General features: G+C 45.4%; 1 protein-coding gene across 1 annotated transcript in view; it reads right to left on the bottom strand.

Annotated features, from left to right (window-relative positions):
- LOC137300344 (hemicentin-1-like) overlaps positions 1–18,719 on the bottom strand; it is a 270,914-nt gene that overhangs the window by 145,899 nt on the left and 106,296 nt on the right. The window contains exons 28-35 of the mRNA XM_067969428.1: positions 18,377–18,524; positions 17,868–17,994; positions 17,107–17,261; positions 11,881–12,159; positions 8,646–8,927; positions 6,983–7,088; positions 4,954–5,123; positions 3,835–3,989 (exon numbers count right to left, since the gene is read on the bottom strand). Coding sequence (XP_067825529.1) covers positions 3,835–3,989; positions 4,954–5,123; positions 6,983–7,088; positions 8,646–8,927; positions 11,881–12,159; positions 17,107–17,261; positions 17,868–17,994; positions 18,377–18,524 — 1,422 coding nt within the window. The remainder of the gene's footprint in view (positions 1–3,834; positions 3,990–4,953; positions 5,124–6,982; positions 7,089–8,645; positions 8,928–11,880; positions 12,160–17,106; positions 17,262–17,867; positions 17,995–18,376; positions 18,525–18,719) is intronic.

Here is an 18,719-nt window from a genome sequence, read left to right as displayed (position 1 = left end):
TTCCCAATTACTCAGTTGATAAGTGTAGAAATGGGCCATATAAACCAGGCAGGTCTCAGGGTCAATTCCAGTCACAATTGGGTTAGTTGAGCTCAGGTGCTGTACGGGTGGGGTTACCAACTCGGTTTGGACGTATTCCTGGAGGTTTTGTCACATGACCTCCTACTTCCAACCACCCCGCCACCTCCCCCCCCACCACTCCCGTCATTGGTCACTCGACACATCCATCCTCGCAGTTCACCACCTTCCCACGCCAATTGGAAGGTGAACAAACTCTTCATTACTCGATTGAATGAATCTTGACTGTCAGTCAAATAGCCATTTTTCTCAATGCCAATATATCTGACGACTAATAAACGCAAGTGTTCAAAGAAATTGAAAAAAGCACACAATTTTTTTTACTGGCCCTATGATGTTTCTCCTGCAATACTTGCAGCGACCTGGACCACCCTTGACCCCTCTGTCCTTGCAAACTGCCGCCCCATCTCCAACCTCCCTTTCCTCTCCAAAGTCCTTGAACGTGTTGTCGCCTCCCAAATCTGTGCCCATCTTTCCCGCAACTCCATGTTTGAATCCGTCCAATCAGGTTTCTGCCCCGCCACAGTAATGGAACGGCCCTTATCAAAGTCACAAATGACATCCTATGTGACTGTGACTGTGGTAAACCATCCCTCCTCATCCTTCTTGACCTGTCTGCAGTCTTTGACATGGTTGACCACACCATCCTCCTCCAACTCCTCTCCTCCATCATTCAGCTGGGTGGGACTGCGTTCCATTCTTATCTATCAAGTCATAGCCGGAGAATCACCTGCAATGGTTTCTCTTCCCACTCCCACACTGTTACCTCTGGAGTCCCCCAAGGATCTATCCTTGGCCCTCTCCTATTTCTCATCTACATGGTGCCCCTCGGCGACTCCATCCAAAAACACAACGTCAGACTCTACATGTACGGTGACGACACCCAGCTCTACCTCACAACCACCTTCCGCGACCCATCCACTGTCTCTCATTTGTCACATTGCTTGTCTGACAGCAAAAATTTCCTCCAACTAAATACTGGGAAGACCAAAGCCATTGTCTTTGGTCCCCTCCGCAAACTCCGTTCCCTAGCCACCGACTCCAACCCTCTCCCTGGCCACCGTCTGAGGCTGAACCAGACCATTCACAACCTTGGCATCCTATCTGACCCTGAGACGAGCTTCAGACCACATATCCACTCTATCACCAAGACTGCCTACTTCCATCTCCGTAACATCGCCCGTCTCCACCCCTGACTCAGCTCATCTGCTGCTGAAACCCTCATCCATGCCTTTGTTACCTCCAGACTGGACTATTCCAATGCTCTCCTGGCCGGCCTCCCATCTTCCACCCTCCATAAACTTGCACTCATCCAAAACTCTGCTGCCCGTATCCTAATTCACATCAACTCCCATTCTCCCATCACCTGTGTGCTCACTGACCTACATTGGCTCCTGGTCTGGGAACGCCTCGATTTTAAAATTCTCTTCCTTGTTTTCAAATCCCTCCATGGCCCTCGCCCCTCCCTATCTCCGCAACCTCCTCCAGCCCTACAACCCTCCGAGATCTCTGCGCCTCTTGCGCACCCCTGATTTTAATCGCTCCATCATTGGCGGCCGCGCCTTCAGCTGCCTAGGCCCCAAGCTCTGGAATTCCCTCCCTAAACCTCTCCACCTCTCTACCCCTCTCTCCTCCTTTAAGACGCTCCTTAAAATCTAACTCTTTCAGCAAGCTTTTGGTCACCTGTCCTAATACCTACTTATGTGGCTTGGTGTCAAATTTTGTTTGATAATCACTCCTGTGAAGCGCCTTGGGACGTTTTACTATATTAAAGGTGCTATATAAATGCAAGTTGTTGTTGTTGAAAATTAATCGTTAATTCCTGGAGACTCCAGGACAATCCTGGAGGATTGGCAACCTTATGTAGGGGTGCTGTGTTTGGCCTGTTCTTTTTAAAATTATTGAGAAACCAAGGCAATGGATCATGGCCCCATAGTGCAGGATGTACCAAGACTGACAGAATACAAGAGGAGACAAGGTTAACCAGGAAATGGGGATTAGGTGATGGCATGCTTCAGTATTAAAAGCTTAAAGATTTTAGGAGGATCGGAAGACTGAGGGAGAATTGAAATTCCATAGTTTTAAGGACATAGAAAAGAATTAAATCAGGAGACAGAGTCTTGATTTGATGGGTGTAAGGAGGAGGATGTGCGTATAGAATGGTGTATTTAGAGCTTAGAAAGAACAAGGAAGGAAAGTTCAGAGGATCGTGACCATAATCGTTATTGATAAAGACAAGAAAGATTGTGATTGAGAGAGAGTTTGCAAGACAGAGAGATTACAAAAGATTTTCTCACATCCTGTCTAGGAATGCATGACAGGCGCTCGAAGAGATTCCCCAGATATGGGAGCAGTGTTCAAGTCTTGGGTTTCATAGACAATTAAGATTTGTTGAACGGAAAGAATTGTTTGACATGGAAAAAGGAAAGGGATTCTTGGAGGCAACTTTAGCAAAAGAGGAAATGTAGCCATTCCTCTTGAGGTCAGAAATGGTGAGAACAGGAATGTCAATAGATAAAAAAAATGAGTAAGAATGGGGCTGGGCCTGCTCCACTCAGGTTTTCCAGTGTTTGCTGCAGCCTAACCAGCAGCTGCCAACAAGCAGTAAGTTTTTATTTTTTCTTCATGTGGAGCCAGGAAGAGCAGGCGTGGTCCTCCCAACTCCACAGCACTCCCGAGGGCCGCTACCAGTCCGTGCCAACAAACCTCCCGTTCTCTCCCCACCAGCCCCCCCACCAACTCCCGCCAGACTTACCTGAAGGATGCTGCCGGCAAGGCAGATGGCCTAACATGATCCTGCAACATGCTATGGCAGCTCACTGTAATTATTGCGAAGAGGCCCGAGGAACGAATTCTCACGATCCTCAGGCCTCCATCTTCGGGTGCAGGCTTCGTTCCCTGCGTCCGTTTAGCGCATAAAAACTGCCCTAAATTGATTTCTAGCCCAGTTTTTTTTTGAAGAACCAAAAGTTTGACGGCCTTATTGAAGGAAACTGGGGAGATCAAAATGAAACACTTCAGCCATTGCAGAGACGAATGGTGATTGTGGGCACTGGGGGCATGTGATCTGAAAAATGTTGATGAATGTAGAATGGAATCATCAACAAAGCAGTAGATATTGTTAGATGATGAGTGGGGAAGGTTATTGATATAAAGCAGGGACAGAGTAGAAGACAGAACGGAGCACTGGGGAAGCCCTAAGTTGAAAGGACTTGAGGGATGAATCTGACTATATAGCGTAAATAAACCAAAATGAGAGGATACGTTTGAACATGACCTCATTGAGAGATGGCATGATGGTCCAAGTTAGAGAAGGAAAAAATAGTCAAGGTTCCCACTCCTGATCGTTACTCTGATTCCAGCTGGAATGCACATGTGTCTGGATATTGGGCGAGGACCAAGAACAGGATCAGATTTGCCCTCCACCTGTTGAACGGCCTGCCTACGCTCATCGTCTCGGTTCACATAAAGACTGGCCAGTCCGGCAGTTACTAGAGGGCAACTGGTGGCTTCGGAACTGTACCTCAGCAAGAGTCAGCACGTTGAAGAAAAGAAGAGAAAGTTGTTCAGAAGAAATGTATAAAGGCCGAGCAGATTCCAGACCCTTACGTCCGCACGTTAAATCTGAATCTCCTCCTTTCCCTGCGGAGGGAACTCAGTACTTCCCCTCGGTGGCCTGGTAGAGCTCATTCCATCATTCTGGAACCTTTGTTTAACATCTCAGTGAAGTAGGACAGCAACGTCTTTCTTATTTACCTTAAGATTCCCATTTGTTCCGGTGAGTGGACGTCCGTCCTTCAACCATGTGATCAATGGTGTTGGAATTCCCGCAACAGCACACTCCAGCATCGCAGATTTACCAACCACAATAGACAAACTCCCAGCTCCCACAATCCTCACCGTTGGGGGCACTAGCCACATTAAATAAAAACAAAATAGAGTCAATAATCGAGACAGTTGATAAATGTCGATTCAGCTGCTGGATCCAAGGAAATGTCAGGTCGAGGAAGGCAACTGTGTCGGGCACAGCATATGGGAGGTGACAAAATGTAGTATTTTGTCTATGGTGTATTTTTACTCTGTCTTTTCATGTATGCTTAAAACTGTGCATCTCATTATGCATCCAACTCAGAGACAAACCAGCTAGGTTGGTATCAGTTGAGTTTTATATGTTAATAATGGTTAATTGCAAAGCTATGTGGGTTATCGTCATCTGAAGTACTTCACCATAGCTGCTTGATTTCTTCTGCAATTTGTCCATTAAAACAAATAGATTTGGTCCTGACACTAAATAGGGGAACACTGCTGTCACTCCAGGGGGTAATCTCTGGAACTGCAGACTTATTCTGTGATAAGGGTTCCTGCTTACTATATTGCCAGAGACTGGGAGTATAAAGGTACAGCCCAATTCGTAGAGAATGAGAGCTTTCTTACAGGAGAGAAAATCTAATAATAATATAATTTTGCTTTATTTACCTTTCGGGTTGGGGGAGGGAAAAGTCAGAAAGCTCGTCAGGACATTAAATGAATGGGACAGAGTTCTTGATGGCATAGACGGATCATGGTGTGTGATTTGGGGAAAAAATAAGCTTGAAGGGGGCAATGGCCTTTTCTCCGTTCACCTCTTTCCATCTTTCTGTTCTATGTATATTATGGAGGGGTGCATTTATGAAAGAGATATTAAACTTCAGGGTGTGGGACTCTTTAATCCTTTAAATGAATTCCAGAATGCAGCACATCTCTGGAATATTACACCTCTGATGTGAGTAAGTGTTTTTGAACATAACACTTGTAACACATGAATGCCCAGGGTAGTGAAATTATCAATAAATCACAATCATAAATTGTCATGGTATAGAATGGTAAGTGTTGTACCATGAACTATGACGTCAAATTCTCCTCTCCTTTCCCCTGCTTCATTTCTGGCCATGCAGACGTAACGACCAACATCCACCAGCTTCAGACGGGGGATCAAAAGTCTGCTCTGGTCAGCTGACACCCGTGCGCCATCGAGCTCAGTGAGTGGAATGTTGTTTCTCAGCCATCTAAAAAGGACAGGAAATGTGAAATCAGGCTTCATTAGGCTGGATTGGGATACCATTGGATACTCAGAAAAAATATTAATTTGGTTTGGAAGTTGCTGCTCATTAAAAAAAAATTACAACATTTTGGAGAGGCTTAGCTTTCTTAGAACCATAGAAAAGATACAGCACAGAAGGGGGCCATTCGGCCCATCATGTCCGCGCTGGCTCAATGAACAACCAGGTGCCCATTCTAATCCCACCTTCCAGCACCCGGTCCGTAGCCCTGCAGCTTACAGCACTTTAGGTGCAGGTCCAGGTACTTTTTTAAAAGAGTTGAGGGTCCCTGCCTCTACCACCAATTCGGGCAGCGAATTCCATACACCCACCACCCTCTGGGTAAAATAGTTTTTCCTCATGTCCCCTCTAATCCTTTCGTCAATCAGGTTAAATCTATGTCCTCTAGTTCTTGAACTCTCCGCTAGGGGAAACAGGTACTTCCTGTCTACTCTATCTGGGCCCCTCATAATTTTGTACACCTCAATCAAGTTTCCCCTCAGCCTCCTCTTCTCCAAGGAAAACAACCCCAGCCTATCTAATCTCCTCGGGCAACTTTCAAGCCCTGGCAACATTTTTGTAAATCTTCTCTGCACTCTCTCCAGAGAAATTACATCCTTCCTGTAATGTGGTGACCAGAACTGCGCACAATACTCCAGCTGTGGCCTTACCAGCATTTTATACAGTTCCATTATTACATCCCTGCTTTTGTATTCTATACCTCTGCTAATAACGGAGAGCATTCTCTATGCCTTCTTCACAACCTTATCTACCTGTACTGCCACCTTCAGGGACCTGTGCACATGCACTTCAAGGTCTCTCACTTCCTCTACCCCTCTCAATATATTCCCGTTTACTGCGTATTCCCTTTTACTGTTTGCCCTCCCTAAGTGCATTACCTCTCACTTCTCCGGGTTGAACTCCATTTGCCACTTTTCCGCCCACTCCACCAACCCATTGATATCTTCTTGGAGTCTACAGCTATCCTCTTCACTATCAACTACACAGCCAATTTTTGTGTTGTGTGCAAATTTGCCAATCATGCCCCCTACATTCAAGTCTAAATCATTAATATATACCACAAACAGCAAGGGACCCAACACTGAGCCCCGTGGCACACCACTGGAAACGGATTTTTTCTGCGTTTGAGGCCAGCCCAACTCATACACCAGTAATGACAGATAGTGGAACATATTCATGAGTATTGTTACACAGAATGATACAGAACAGAAGGAGGCCATTGGGCCCATTGGTAAATAGTATTACATATACACGAGTAATGGTAAACAGTGATACACAGACAGCAGATTCATACAGTGAAACATCACATCAAAATCTGCCTCAATGGGACTAATATATGAGCAGGTGCCAGATCATGCCAGCCTATATACATGACTGGTAATAGACAGGATGGTGTCAACTTCTGACTCACAGAAAAAGGACACAAAATGGTTTTCATATGTTTAAGACAATGGATCCTGTAATGACTGGCGATCTTGCCAAAGCACAAGGAAGGCAGGTATACATTGATGTGATATGCAGTGTTCCAATGTATATGAGATGTATACCGTTTCCAGTACCCATCTGAGGTGTTGGAGAATGATTACCAGCTGAATACCAGCTGCTCCATCACTGGACACAGTTTCACCTGTTCTCATTACTTGCTTCTCTGCATACCTACACTGTAAATATGGGAGTTGACACAGAGAGATGCATCAACCATTTATCAGACGTGTTAAAACTGTATCAGACAAGCACAAGTATTTACCATTACCCAATACGTAATATGTCAGCAACTCGCCCAACAAACTGGAACAGGAACTCACGTTATTCTCGGTGGTGGGTGACCAGTTACTTGACACGTCAGCTCCAGCGGATTATCAACCGTCACAGTCACATGGGAAGACTCTCCAATCATCAGCTGAGGAGGGACTATTGGTACAAATGAGAGCAGTGTTTTTGCCTGACACTCGTTAATAAACAATCTTTCTATATCGAACCCATTCTCTTGCTCAATGTCTTACTTGCATCCAAGTAAGTCCCTTCTTCATTAAATTGTCCAAACCAAATGCTTTATGCAGGTGCTGGGATGTATACAACAGCAAATGGAGTGAGTCTTCCTCCAGTTCTTCCTCCTTCCCTGTGGGGAAAGGTGCGGGCTCCACTTTGTCTATCCCTATGGCAACATGAGTAAAGCTGGGTACTCACCAGGTAAGGGACCTTTTCTCCATAAATCAATGAAACCAGCCCCATTATCAGAATCACTGCTTTGGAAACCAAGGGAGCTGCAGCTGTATTCTCCAAGCCACTGATAGTACTTCTCCTTTTCTGAGGCACAGAAGGTGACAGCAGAATCTTCCCAGCTAACAACGATACTAGGGAATGGAGCTGGGGCTCTCCTGCAGCGCTAGTAGACACACAGATGTAGATGCCTTCATCACGTTCTGTAAAGCTCCTGATCTTAAGGCCCTTTTCCCAAACTTAAAGATCTATCTTGATCTATCAGCGAATTCATAGTACAGGAACAAACTCAAGTGAGTGCACCTATGTAGGGATTGCTGTATATATGACCCTATATCATTGAGTAGATTTAGTAAAAGTTTAAAATTTAACTTCAGAAAATGTAAATTAAACTGCTCTTCAGTATGATGAAGGTTACGGACTAGGTGCCACAGCAGGAAGACAAAAACAGTGGAGAAATCGGTGGGCAGACCAATGGGATGAGATATATGGGCTGAATCATAAGATCATAAGAGATAGGAGCAGGAGTAGGCCATTCGGCCCCTCGAGCCTGCTCCGCCATTTAATGAGATCATGGCTGATCTGATTTTTACCTCAATTCCACTTTCCCACCTTTTCCCCATATCCTTTGATTCCCTTGCTGATCAAAAATTTGTCTAACTCAGCCTTGAATGTATTCAATGACTCAGCCTCCACAGCTTCTTGGGGTAAAGAATTCCAAAGATTCACGACCCTCTGGGAGAAGAAATTCCTCCTCATTTCCGTCTTAATCGGGCGACCCCCTTATTCTGAGACTATGCCCCCTAGTTTTAGATTCCCTCATGAAGGGTAATATCCTCTCAGCATCTACCCTATCGAGTCCCGTGATAGACTGATAGAATCTTACAGCACAGAAGGAGGCCATTCGGCCCTTTGTACCTGTGCCAGCTCTTTGAAAGAGTTATCCAATTAGTCCCACTCCCCTGCTCTTCCCCATAGCCTTGGAAATTTTTCCTTTTCAAGTATATATCAATTCCCTTTTGAAAGTTACTACTGAATCTGCTTTCACCAGAAATTAGATTGACGCTGCCCCAAGTCAATTCATATATGACTCCTACAGCCAACACAAAGAGGAGACTTTCAATATATCATCTGTCTGGACTTAAACCCAGACCCTAGAGGAGAAAGCACAGAGTGCTAACCCATGGCACTACTAACAGCGCATATCCTTTCCTTGAAGCCCTCAAGATGACAGCAGAGTTTTCCTACCTAAGACCTCCACGGTGTGATGCAGCTGCTGTTCTCCTGCAGCACTGGTAGCCATACATATATAGGTGCCAGCGTCACTCTCTCTAACATTCTCGATCTTAAGGGTCTTTCCTCCAGCCACGAACTGTATTCTTTCACCGCTCGTCAACGAGACACCATCCTTGAGCCAAGTGAGGACAGGAGGTGGATAACCACTCGAGGAACACCTTAACGTCAAAGAATGGCCAACCGCTGCTTTTGTCTTCAGAGGACGGCCCAAGCTACCTTCAATACTGGGCGGAACTACAGAAAACAAACTAGGTGAAATTAGTGCATTGCAGTAATTGATGCTCCAATTTTACAGGGGGCTCTGAAAACGCAGCAACAGGACAAAAGTAGTGTTGCCAGGTGACAGTGATCTTGTGGAGTTTGTGTACTCTTCCTGGAGGAGTCAGGTTGTACCACACTGCTCTCCATCAATGTGAGAGGTTTTTATCTCATGTGTTACCAGGTCAATATTCCTGTGCCAGGCTGCTAATCTGTACCTGCCTGCTCACCCTGTGTGTGCCAGACTGCACAAGGCTGTGTCCTTGGCTGTGCCAGGCTATTCTCTACCAGTTTGTGGAGCTGTGCCAGCCTGTTCTCCATGAGTTTGCAGAGCTGTGCCAGGCTGTTCTCGAGTGTACGGAACTGTGCCAGACCATCCATGAGTGTACAGTGCTGTGCGAGGTCATTTACAGGTATATGGAGCTGTGCCAAGCTATTCTTCGTGAGTGTACAGAGCTGTGCCAGACCATCCATGAGTGTACAGGGCTGTGCCAGACCATCCATGAGTGTACAGAGCTGTGCCAGACCATCCATGAGTGTACAGAGCTGTGCCAGACCATCCATGAGTGTACAAAGCTGTGCCAGGTCATTTACAGGTATGTGGAGCTGTGCCAGGCTATTCTCCGTGAGTGTACAGAGCTGTGCCAGGTTGCTTGGCCTGTTTATATTTTTTACATAGGGGCTGGAATTAACTTTCATTTCAACAATGCCCGATTTCCATATGGCAAGAATGGCAGCCAACTTTTTTCTCCATTTCCCAGCCGGCAGCCAGATTGCGAGGCTGGCTGGCTGACGGGCGGGAAGGCCTGCACTGGTAGGCCGCAGCCGAGGAGCGGAGAGAAGGGAAGGAGGGAGACAGAAATCGTGGAGGCCGTGAGGGAGATTGTTAAGGGGGGGGTCGTGGGAGAGATCGGAGGTCAGGGGAGTAATTGGGGATCGGGGGAGGGAGTTCGGAGGTCGGGGGGAGGGAGATCGGAGGTCAGGGGGAGGGAGATCGGAGGTCGGGAGGAGGGAGATCGGAGGTTGAGATCAGGAGGAGTAGATTGGGGGGCGGGCGAGAGATTGCGGGTCGGGGCGAGATCGGGGATCGGGGGAGAGATTGGAGGTAGGGAGGGGGAGATCAGGGGGCAGATCGGGGGGAGATCAGGGGTCGGGGGAGAGGATCAGGGGTCGGGGGGTTTCGGATTGCTAGGGGTCTGCGGATCGCAGGGAGGGAGGCCGATCGCAGCAAGTTAGCTTGGGGGGGACGGGGGGGGGGGGGGACGGGGGTGGGGGCGGGGGGATGCACTCCTGCTCCTCCTGGCCCACAAGCAGTGCTGGAAAGGCACTTACCTGCTGGATCCGGCCATTCTCACTTCCCTTCAGCTGCCGGGTTTCCTGAGCTCTGGGAAACCCGGCCAGCAGCCGTTAAATGCAAAACTCTGGTAAAATTGAGGCACGCAGCCTCATTAACATATTTAAATAATCGACCCGCCTCTTGAGAGCAGGATAGTTTCCCGCCCCCCCAACCCACCTCCGTTAAAACCGGAAGTGGACGCGTTGAAGGCAGGGTGGGGTCGGGTTTTGGATTTTTGACATTTTAAACCGCCCCCCCCCCCCCCCCAGGTCTTGGGGGGGTTGAAATTCCCCCCACCATGTCATGCTAGGATATAGGTCCTACCAGATATCCAGAATGGCCATTCCTCAAGACTGAGCCTTGACAGTGATTTTTGGCAGGCTGTTTGACTGTGGGAGGGAGGTGGAACATCGAGGTCAAGCCTGATACCGTCTTCAACCAACATCTACACACATGTATTTTGCAGCAGGAGTCAATGGATAGTAATCCGGAGTGGGAACCCTGGGTTATATTTCCTGCTGTAGCCCAGGGCACTGAGCCGAATTAGAGCACCCCCACCCCTGCCCCAGCTGGGAGCAGCTAATTTAGTACAGTTTGAAGACAGGACCTGGCACCATCTTTCCTCGTATGGACCTACCATACTGAGCAATGCATTAATCCACCAGTCATCAGGGAATCTCCTGCTCACCTTCTTCCTGCGTGAACTGTTCCACTGAATGGTGTCATGGGTTCAACAACAAAGATCATTGGTTAGATTAACACTATAGCATCTATATGGAACAGTCCATTGAGAAGAGGGGTAGCCACATACTTTAGGCAATAAAACTGGGAATTAATTGAATTTTAAACATGCTTTGTACATCTTATTAATCTGGGCCCACCATCATACCACAAGATGGCATCATAGCCATAAACACCCTTCCTGGCAGATACTGATCACGCTCTGTTTAAAGAAATACTTCCTCGTTTCTGTCCTGAACTTGCCCATCACAACCTTGAATCAGTGACCTCTTGTCCTGTAGTGTTACTTTCTCTATAATTATCTCTATTATCTATCTTATATACATCTGTAAGGTCACCTCTGAGATGTCTCTTGTTGATGCTCAAGAGCCCAGCTTATCTGATCAATCCTCAGAGCTATAAAAATCCTTTTGTTAGTAACTTTGGTTGTGGATTTATGTGATATATTCTGTAATATAGTTTTGTGTCACAATTAATTGGTCTAATTTTAATAATAAGTGCATATGAGGAAATTACCCATTGCTGTCACTGGATGAAATAAGGAGCAATAACATTTTTTTAAACTGCTGTTCAATAAGTATCAATAAAGTTTGCTACATTTTAAAACGGAGAACATGTCTGCCATGTTTGTGTATTTGCTCAAGTTGGAGAATTAGAAAGTGAGCTGAACAATACACTTCAAGTTACTTTCCTAGAGATCAACACGTAGAAAACAAGCATTAATCTTGGAAGGGTCTGCTCCTAGCAACGAGCAAAATCAAGAGGTCCGCGGATTAAGCAGGCTGATCTCCACACCCGATTCTTACCAACCACTGGAGCCCTGTAGTTCACCCAGTGAGGTTGAGAGCTTACCATAAACCTGCACTTTGTATGACTTTTCCATTGTTCCTGCGATGTTTCTTGCACGGCACGTGTACCATCCTGCATCAGATACCTGGGCCCTGTTAATCTGCAGGAGCTGTCCTTTTTCTACATATATCATTTTGGAGCTGGAGACGATTGGACGGTTATCCTTCAGCCACGTAATCCCAGGGGCTGGAACTCCGTTAGAATCGCACTGCAGACCGGTGTGGCTGTTCAACAGAACAGTCACCTCCTTGGTATCATTGGCCCCTCGGATCGTGGGAGGAACTAGGAAAAAGAAAGAAAGAACTTGCATTTATATAGCGCCTTTCACGACCTCAGGACATTCCAAAGCGCTTTACAGCCAATGAAGTACTTTTGAAGTGCAGTCACTGTTATAATGTAGGAGTCCAATTATACAGAAAACATTGGCCCTGATTTTGCTGTCAAAATAACAGTGAGGCTAATGGCACTCGCTGTTATTTATGCGCAAATGGTACAGCAACTTCAGGTGAGGGACAGATGCACGGTTAAACGTGGAAATCTCAAAATTGCTGTCCGAGTTCCTCCGCTCTGTCGTTAGTTTCATGAAAACAGCATCGCTCAGTCTGCCGCACCCAGTGACGGGCATTGAACGGGGTGAAGTTGCTGTATTTGCACAGTAGAATGGCAGTCTTGTCCATTCCAGTCTAAGTACTCTTTTAATGATGTGATAAGTGTTAATTACTGCCAGTCTACTTCTCTGGCACTGAAATTTAACAATTACAAGTGTGGAGTCTCATTCCTTCAGGTTTTAATTGTTGGAGATTTAAAAAAGTAAAATTTTAAATTTTTTTTTTACTTTTGCTTTCTGTCTCTTTTTCTCTCTCTCTTAATCCAATCTTTCTTTCCCTCTCTTTATTTCTCTTTCTGTACCTGATTTGACATTGAATTCACCCACTCTAATTCACACTTCCTTCTCAGTCCTTGCGCTGTTAATTTCCCAATCTTTCAATCTGATTGGTTAAGGAGATACCCAGTTGCTTGCCCTGTTTCCCTCGCTGTGACGTTATCATCTCGCACTTTCAGCAACTTGCCACACAAAGAATTAAAAAACCTAAACGTGCAAGGGCAAGTCTAACTAATGGCAGATGCCATTCATTAGATGCCCTGGCACAGTAAAATCTGGCCCAGTCAGCCTAAATCCTGTCAGAACGTACGACATTTGCTTTCATGAAAACACTCAGACACTGAGCTCTCTGCAATCAATTTCAAACCACACTACTTCAAAATTCAGAGTTTGATTCTCAATTGACGATGTTGCCCACTTGTTTTATCAAGAGCGGAAGTAAATTCTTGCTATCATCCCTCAGTCCTTTGTACAAGCATCCATGCAATTACACCATCATGTACATTGATATGATTGTCACTTAGATGTGGCAAAGCAAGATGAATTTTGTCTGTTATGTTGTATCATTTTCAGTAGATAGGGAGAATTCTATTCACAAAAGAAAAGATTTATCCCAGCTGTATCGCTAAAGGAATCCGATTGTTCCGATAGCAATATTGACCAATACATTTAACAATTAGACTGAGGAGCTTATTCAACCAGAAACATCTGTTCCAGGTGGAGTCTCTCTGGAGCGTCTCTTCATTAAGATGTTAGTTAAGTCTGGAACAATATTTGGTGCTCAAAGCAGCTTAAATTGAATGTTAATGTATACAGATTGACAGATGATAAAATAGACATGTCGAATTCCTCCGATTGCCTAAACATTAACTGATGTTTGCAGGAAGACAGTAATATCTAGACATTAACGTGTCACCTCACAAAGTGTGACTTCAAATGTCTGGCTGTAACAAGAATGAATTCCCAAGACATAAATCACCGCACAGATTGGTCATGTCTTTAGTCCTGGCTGGAAATCAGTGGAACAACTGTGAACCGTGTCACCAACATATAGCATTGTATCATGAAGACCTGTGAACGGCTGTTTTATATTGAAGTTCCTACCAATTATCAAGTTATGTAAGAAATACATTCTAAAAAGGTACTTTGACCTTTTGTGGATTGATTCTTTCTTTATTCTTTTCAAAGTCTTGCACACTCTCTTACTTGGCTGGAGCTCCCTGTTTCTGTGTATTACTCCGCCTGTAAATAAATGTGACTATTGGCTTTAGCCTGTTGTCGGTGTGATCATTTTTACCTTTTGAAGGAGGATGTCGTAGGCATTCTACATGATCTTCAGTGGGTGATATCACAATTAGGGGATAATTGTTAATCCAGGCATGCTATCCCACTCACAGTATGTTTCAGTTTATAGGAGACTTGGTGTGCTTAAGCAAACTTTCTTTGTTCATAAGCACAAAAGTTTTAGGAGAAAGCCCGAATCGTAACAGATGTCATTTTGGCGTTTCTCAGAGCAACAAGATGTAACACTGTTGTGTACATTGTCAGCATTAATTATGGGGTTCTTACAGCTTGTATGTGCATGGTACTGGCCAGTGCTGTAGGACTGGATTCGTGATTATTACATGTGAACCACATTCATTTTGGATCACTTCATTCTGCGTTCAATATAAACAAGGAATAAACTTCTATGTGGAACTGAGCCATTTGGACCAGGAGAGTCCAGTATTCAAAATCCAGTCTATGCTGAGTTAACTGATCTCGGCAAGGGGAACAGTAGGAATGATAAAAAAGAAAGAACTTGCATTTATATAGCGCCTTTCACAACCTCGGGACGTCCCAAAGCGCTTTACAGTCAATTAAGTACTTTTTGAAGTGTAGTCACTGTTGTAATGTAGGAAATGCAGCAGCCAATTTACGGACAGCAAGGTCCCACAAACAGCGATGTGATGATGACCAGGTAATCTGTTTTGATGGTATTGGTTGAGGGATAAATATTGGGAAGAACCAAAGGAAAGGACAGGTTGAGGACTGCATATCAAAACTAGCACTGATGGAAGGTGACAAGCTGACTCAGAGTTCTGGCAGGATGCTACCCATATGGGCTGTACATGTCTAGCAGAATGCCAGGTGCTTGTTGCATGTAACAGAGCAGGACCCTGGCACAGGCACAGCTCCCTAGGGGCGCAGAAGATCATCTCCCACCACTGATGGCCAGCATTAGAGGTGAAATGTTTAAAACAGCTCATTCTTTGGCCGTGCTTCAACCCCAGTTCACTGGACTGACATTTACTTTAAAATAACCATCAGTCCAGAGTTTTTGCCCCGATAGTAAGTGCCATAAAGGCTATTCCACCATGGGAGCCTGATCTATCTTGACTTGATATCCGCAAATGCACATTTTCTAGCAGGGATCACTGGATAGCAAACCAGATCAGAGACCCTGGCTGATTTTTATGCCTGCGTAGTCCATGAGTATTAAGGCCAATTATAGCATCTCAAATGCTGTCCAGGCTGAGCTCACCTTAGTATAGATTGGACCTTCCTACAAACTGGCAGGCCGACAGGACACTATAGCCATTTGCATTGCGATAAGGCGAGAATTTACAACCGGATAATCCACACAGAGCAAAGTTCAATCTTCAGCTTGGGTGATCCACTACGGCCTGCTTCATACCTCCCCCCACCTCCCCCCCCCTCTCCCAGCTACAAGGGGCATTAGAAGCTTCAGAGCAAGCCTTGTACCTGCTCGCTCAGTCGCAGAGCTGTCAGGCCAGGTGGGAAAGGAAGGGAGGAAAATTCCAAAAATTAAGTTGACATTATCCCCTAAGTAAAGCCAAAACAAAATGAACAATGGTTGAAATGTAATCCTCCATCTATCAGTCAGGCTGACAACTCCCTAGTCCCACTCAACAAGAACAAGTAAGCTTGAACATTAGCAAGGAATCAAATCCGAGTCCAAATACAGCCCACATAAATCTGCCTCCTCTCCAATGACTCAATGATTTGAAATGAGCTGCTGCCCCCTCCATCGAGTCCCCAGAGGACATGAGGTCACAACGCCAAACTCAATACTAATCCAACACTTTCACTCAGAGAGATCGCAGCGCCAGCCACATGAGAGAACTGCAAGAACTGGACTTGTGTGAGATGTGCTGTAGACTTTGCAGCTCTCTCAGGCTCTTCCTTTATTTCTGCTCCCTGCCTGGTTTCCATATAAAAGTTTTTCCTTTCCATCCACGAGGCCAAAAGCACTGGTGTAACTATCAGTTTCTCTGTGTGTTCTCGCTACATATATACAGGGAAAGTATTGTTCTACGGTTTTCATAAGGCCGTGTTTACCAACACTACTTGCCCTGAGAAGGTGATGGTGGGTTTAAGGAGAAGACCCATCATGACCTTCTCAGGGCAACTAGAGATGGGCAATAAACACGGCCTTGCCAGCATCATCCACATCCCAAGAACAAATTTGAAAAATTTTCCATTTCACCGTGTTGTCTCTCTCCTTCCCCGTTTTGTTGTCTCTCCCTTTCTCTCTCCTTCCCTCCCTTCCTTTTCTGTCTCTCGCCCTCCCTCTCATTGAAACCTCTTTCTCTTTGCTGCCTTAGCCGTCCTCTGTCAGTTTGCTCCCTCCCCCTCTTTGTTGTCTCTCCATCCTTCTTTCTGTTATCTTTCTCTGATGTCTGTCTACCTTGCTCTCTTCCTTCCTCTGATGTCTCTCCTTCCTCTCTGCCTTATCTCTCCCTGCTGTATCTCTCCCTCCATCTGTCTTTTGTCTTCTCCCATCCTCTCTCTATTGTCCATTTCCATCCCTCTGTTGTCTCCCTCTCCCTCTCTCTGCTGTCTCTTCCACCGTTTCTCTCTCACCCTCCTCCCTCTCTTTGCTGTCTCTCTCATTCATTTTCAAGGGGCCACTCACAATCGGGCTCAGTCCCTTCATGTCATCGAACTGCAAAGACAGTATGTTACTTGAGTCAAAAGGAATCAGTTCAGGTTTCGAATTAAGGTACTCGGCAGAGAGCTGCTGAATATGCCTCTGTAAAATAAAGTGCAAGGATGTATGACAGAACAGGCTTGAGGAGCTAAATGCCTACTCCTGTTCCTGTTCCTATGACATGCTGCGAAGGTTAACTGTACTGTGGTATACTGAGAGCTTGGCCTATTACTGTAATGTGCAGGAAGGTGCTCCAGACCTGCCTGTTGTTAACAAAATCATTGTTTGGCAACCTTAGCACCACGTGGTTCTTGGCCAGTACGTATTTAGAAATATAAATAGCCGCAGGGAAAGTAAATGTCCTGGAAACGTAGACTCAATCATAGCAGAAAGGTGCTGTTTCATTCCTTACCATAGACACTAACTCTGAAGTGTTTGCTCTGCTGCCCAGCTGAGTTGAGGGCAACACACTGATAGAGGCCCTGATCAATGAGGCGAGCTGTCTGAATCCGGAATGTCTGCCCCTCTTCTGAAAGCTCTGCATGTTTGGTGCCCAGAGACAGGGCCCTAATAACAAAAAAAAACACACATGAGCAATTAAACAGATAGCTATAAGCAGGACTCAGAGACACCATCCCCCTCACATACACCAATTCAAAAACTAACACACGTATATAAACAGGTTACCCAGCTCTTGATCAGCTATTTATCATGCTGCACTATTCCCTATAATATATACACGATGTGCTATACTCCAGAAATGGAGTGTGCTATCTCTATAACATACACAGGGTGTAACATTCTCTATATTATGCACAGGATGTGCTATTCCTATATCATATACAGGACACAATATTTCCCTAGAATACAGGGTGCGTTATTCTCTAGAATATATATATCTATATACACACACATATAGGGGGTGCTCTTTATGATATGTACAGAGTGCGCTATTTCCTATAATACATACAGGGTGCGCTGTTGTCAGTAATCCATGTATAAGGGTGTGCTATCTCTATCTAGGCTCACACACAAATAATAGTTGTATTTCAGAGGGCGTCTTGAACCCATGGAACCATATCCCAGAATGAGTCAGCATCTTTAAGATAAAAACGGGTCAAAATTGTGTTGGGAGCAGGGTGAAGAAAACAAGACTTTTCTCATTATACTTACTCTCCGTCCTTATTCCACGCAATGTGTGGAAAAGGAACTCCACTGGTGTGACACTTGAGCTCCAGCTCAGAATTCGCCACAATGGCCACTTCTTGAGTGATTCCAGATCCAAAGATTATGGGAGGCACTAAACGAAGAGCAAGATGCTAAAAGCCATCAGTCGCCAACGAATATTTTAAAACTTTTCCTTTTAAATTGGGAACCCTCAGTCGAGGGCCAAGGCCTAGAGTGCAAAATGGAGCCAAGGTTGGAAAGAGTAGGCCAGAAGATGTTAGATGATGCCAACTTTGGGTTTTAAAAGCCTATAGATTACAGGAGGAAGAAAAAACTAAGGATTGGCACAAGCTCCAGAGCTTTGAGGCCCAGGAAAGAATGAGTCAGAGGAAGAGACAGTTGCGATGAACCTTTATTACAATTTAATGTGACAATGAAGGGAGAAGAGCACAAAGAGTAACGTATGTGGAGCTTAGGAGGAAAGCTCAGATTGTTCCATTGCAGTTGACCCTTACCCTGCACCAGTAGATTTAAAAGTTTATTGGCTGTGCCAGCAATATTAACAGCTTTGCAAGAGTACATTCCAGAGTCCTGTTTGCGGGCTTTTGGAAGTCGCAGCAAACGGCCGCCATTCAGAAGACGGACTCTGCTGGTCTCTGCCACCTTTGGGAAAAAACACAATGAGAAATGCAGACATTTTATTTCAATGCTGACGACTGCTCCCCGAGGTGAGGGGTTGCAGGTTGAACTAGCTTGTGTCAGCTTATCATCGAGTCTCCCGGCCGTCAGGAGCTCACTGCCTTCACCGTCAACACATATTCGGTATCTTCACGTGAAAAATTCCATCAAGTCCATGGC

Source organism: Heptranchias perlo, chromosome 31 (genome assembly GCF_035084215.1).
Source record: "Heptranchias perlo isolate sHepPer1 chromosome 31, sHepPer1.hap1, whole genome shotgun sequence".
Taxonomy (NCBI): Eukaryota; Metazoa; Chordata; class Chondrichthyes; order Hexanchiformes; family Hexanchidae; genus Heptranchias; species Heptranchias perlo.
The sequence above is the reverse complement of the archived record's forward strand: the minus strand, read 5'-3'. Positions and strand labels throughout refer to the sequence as shown.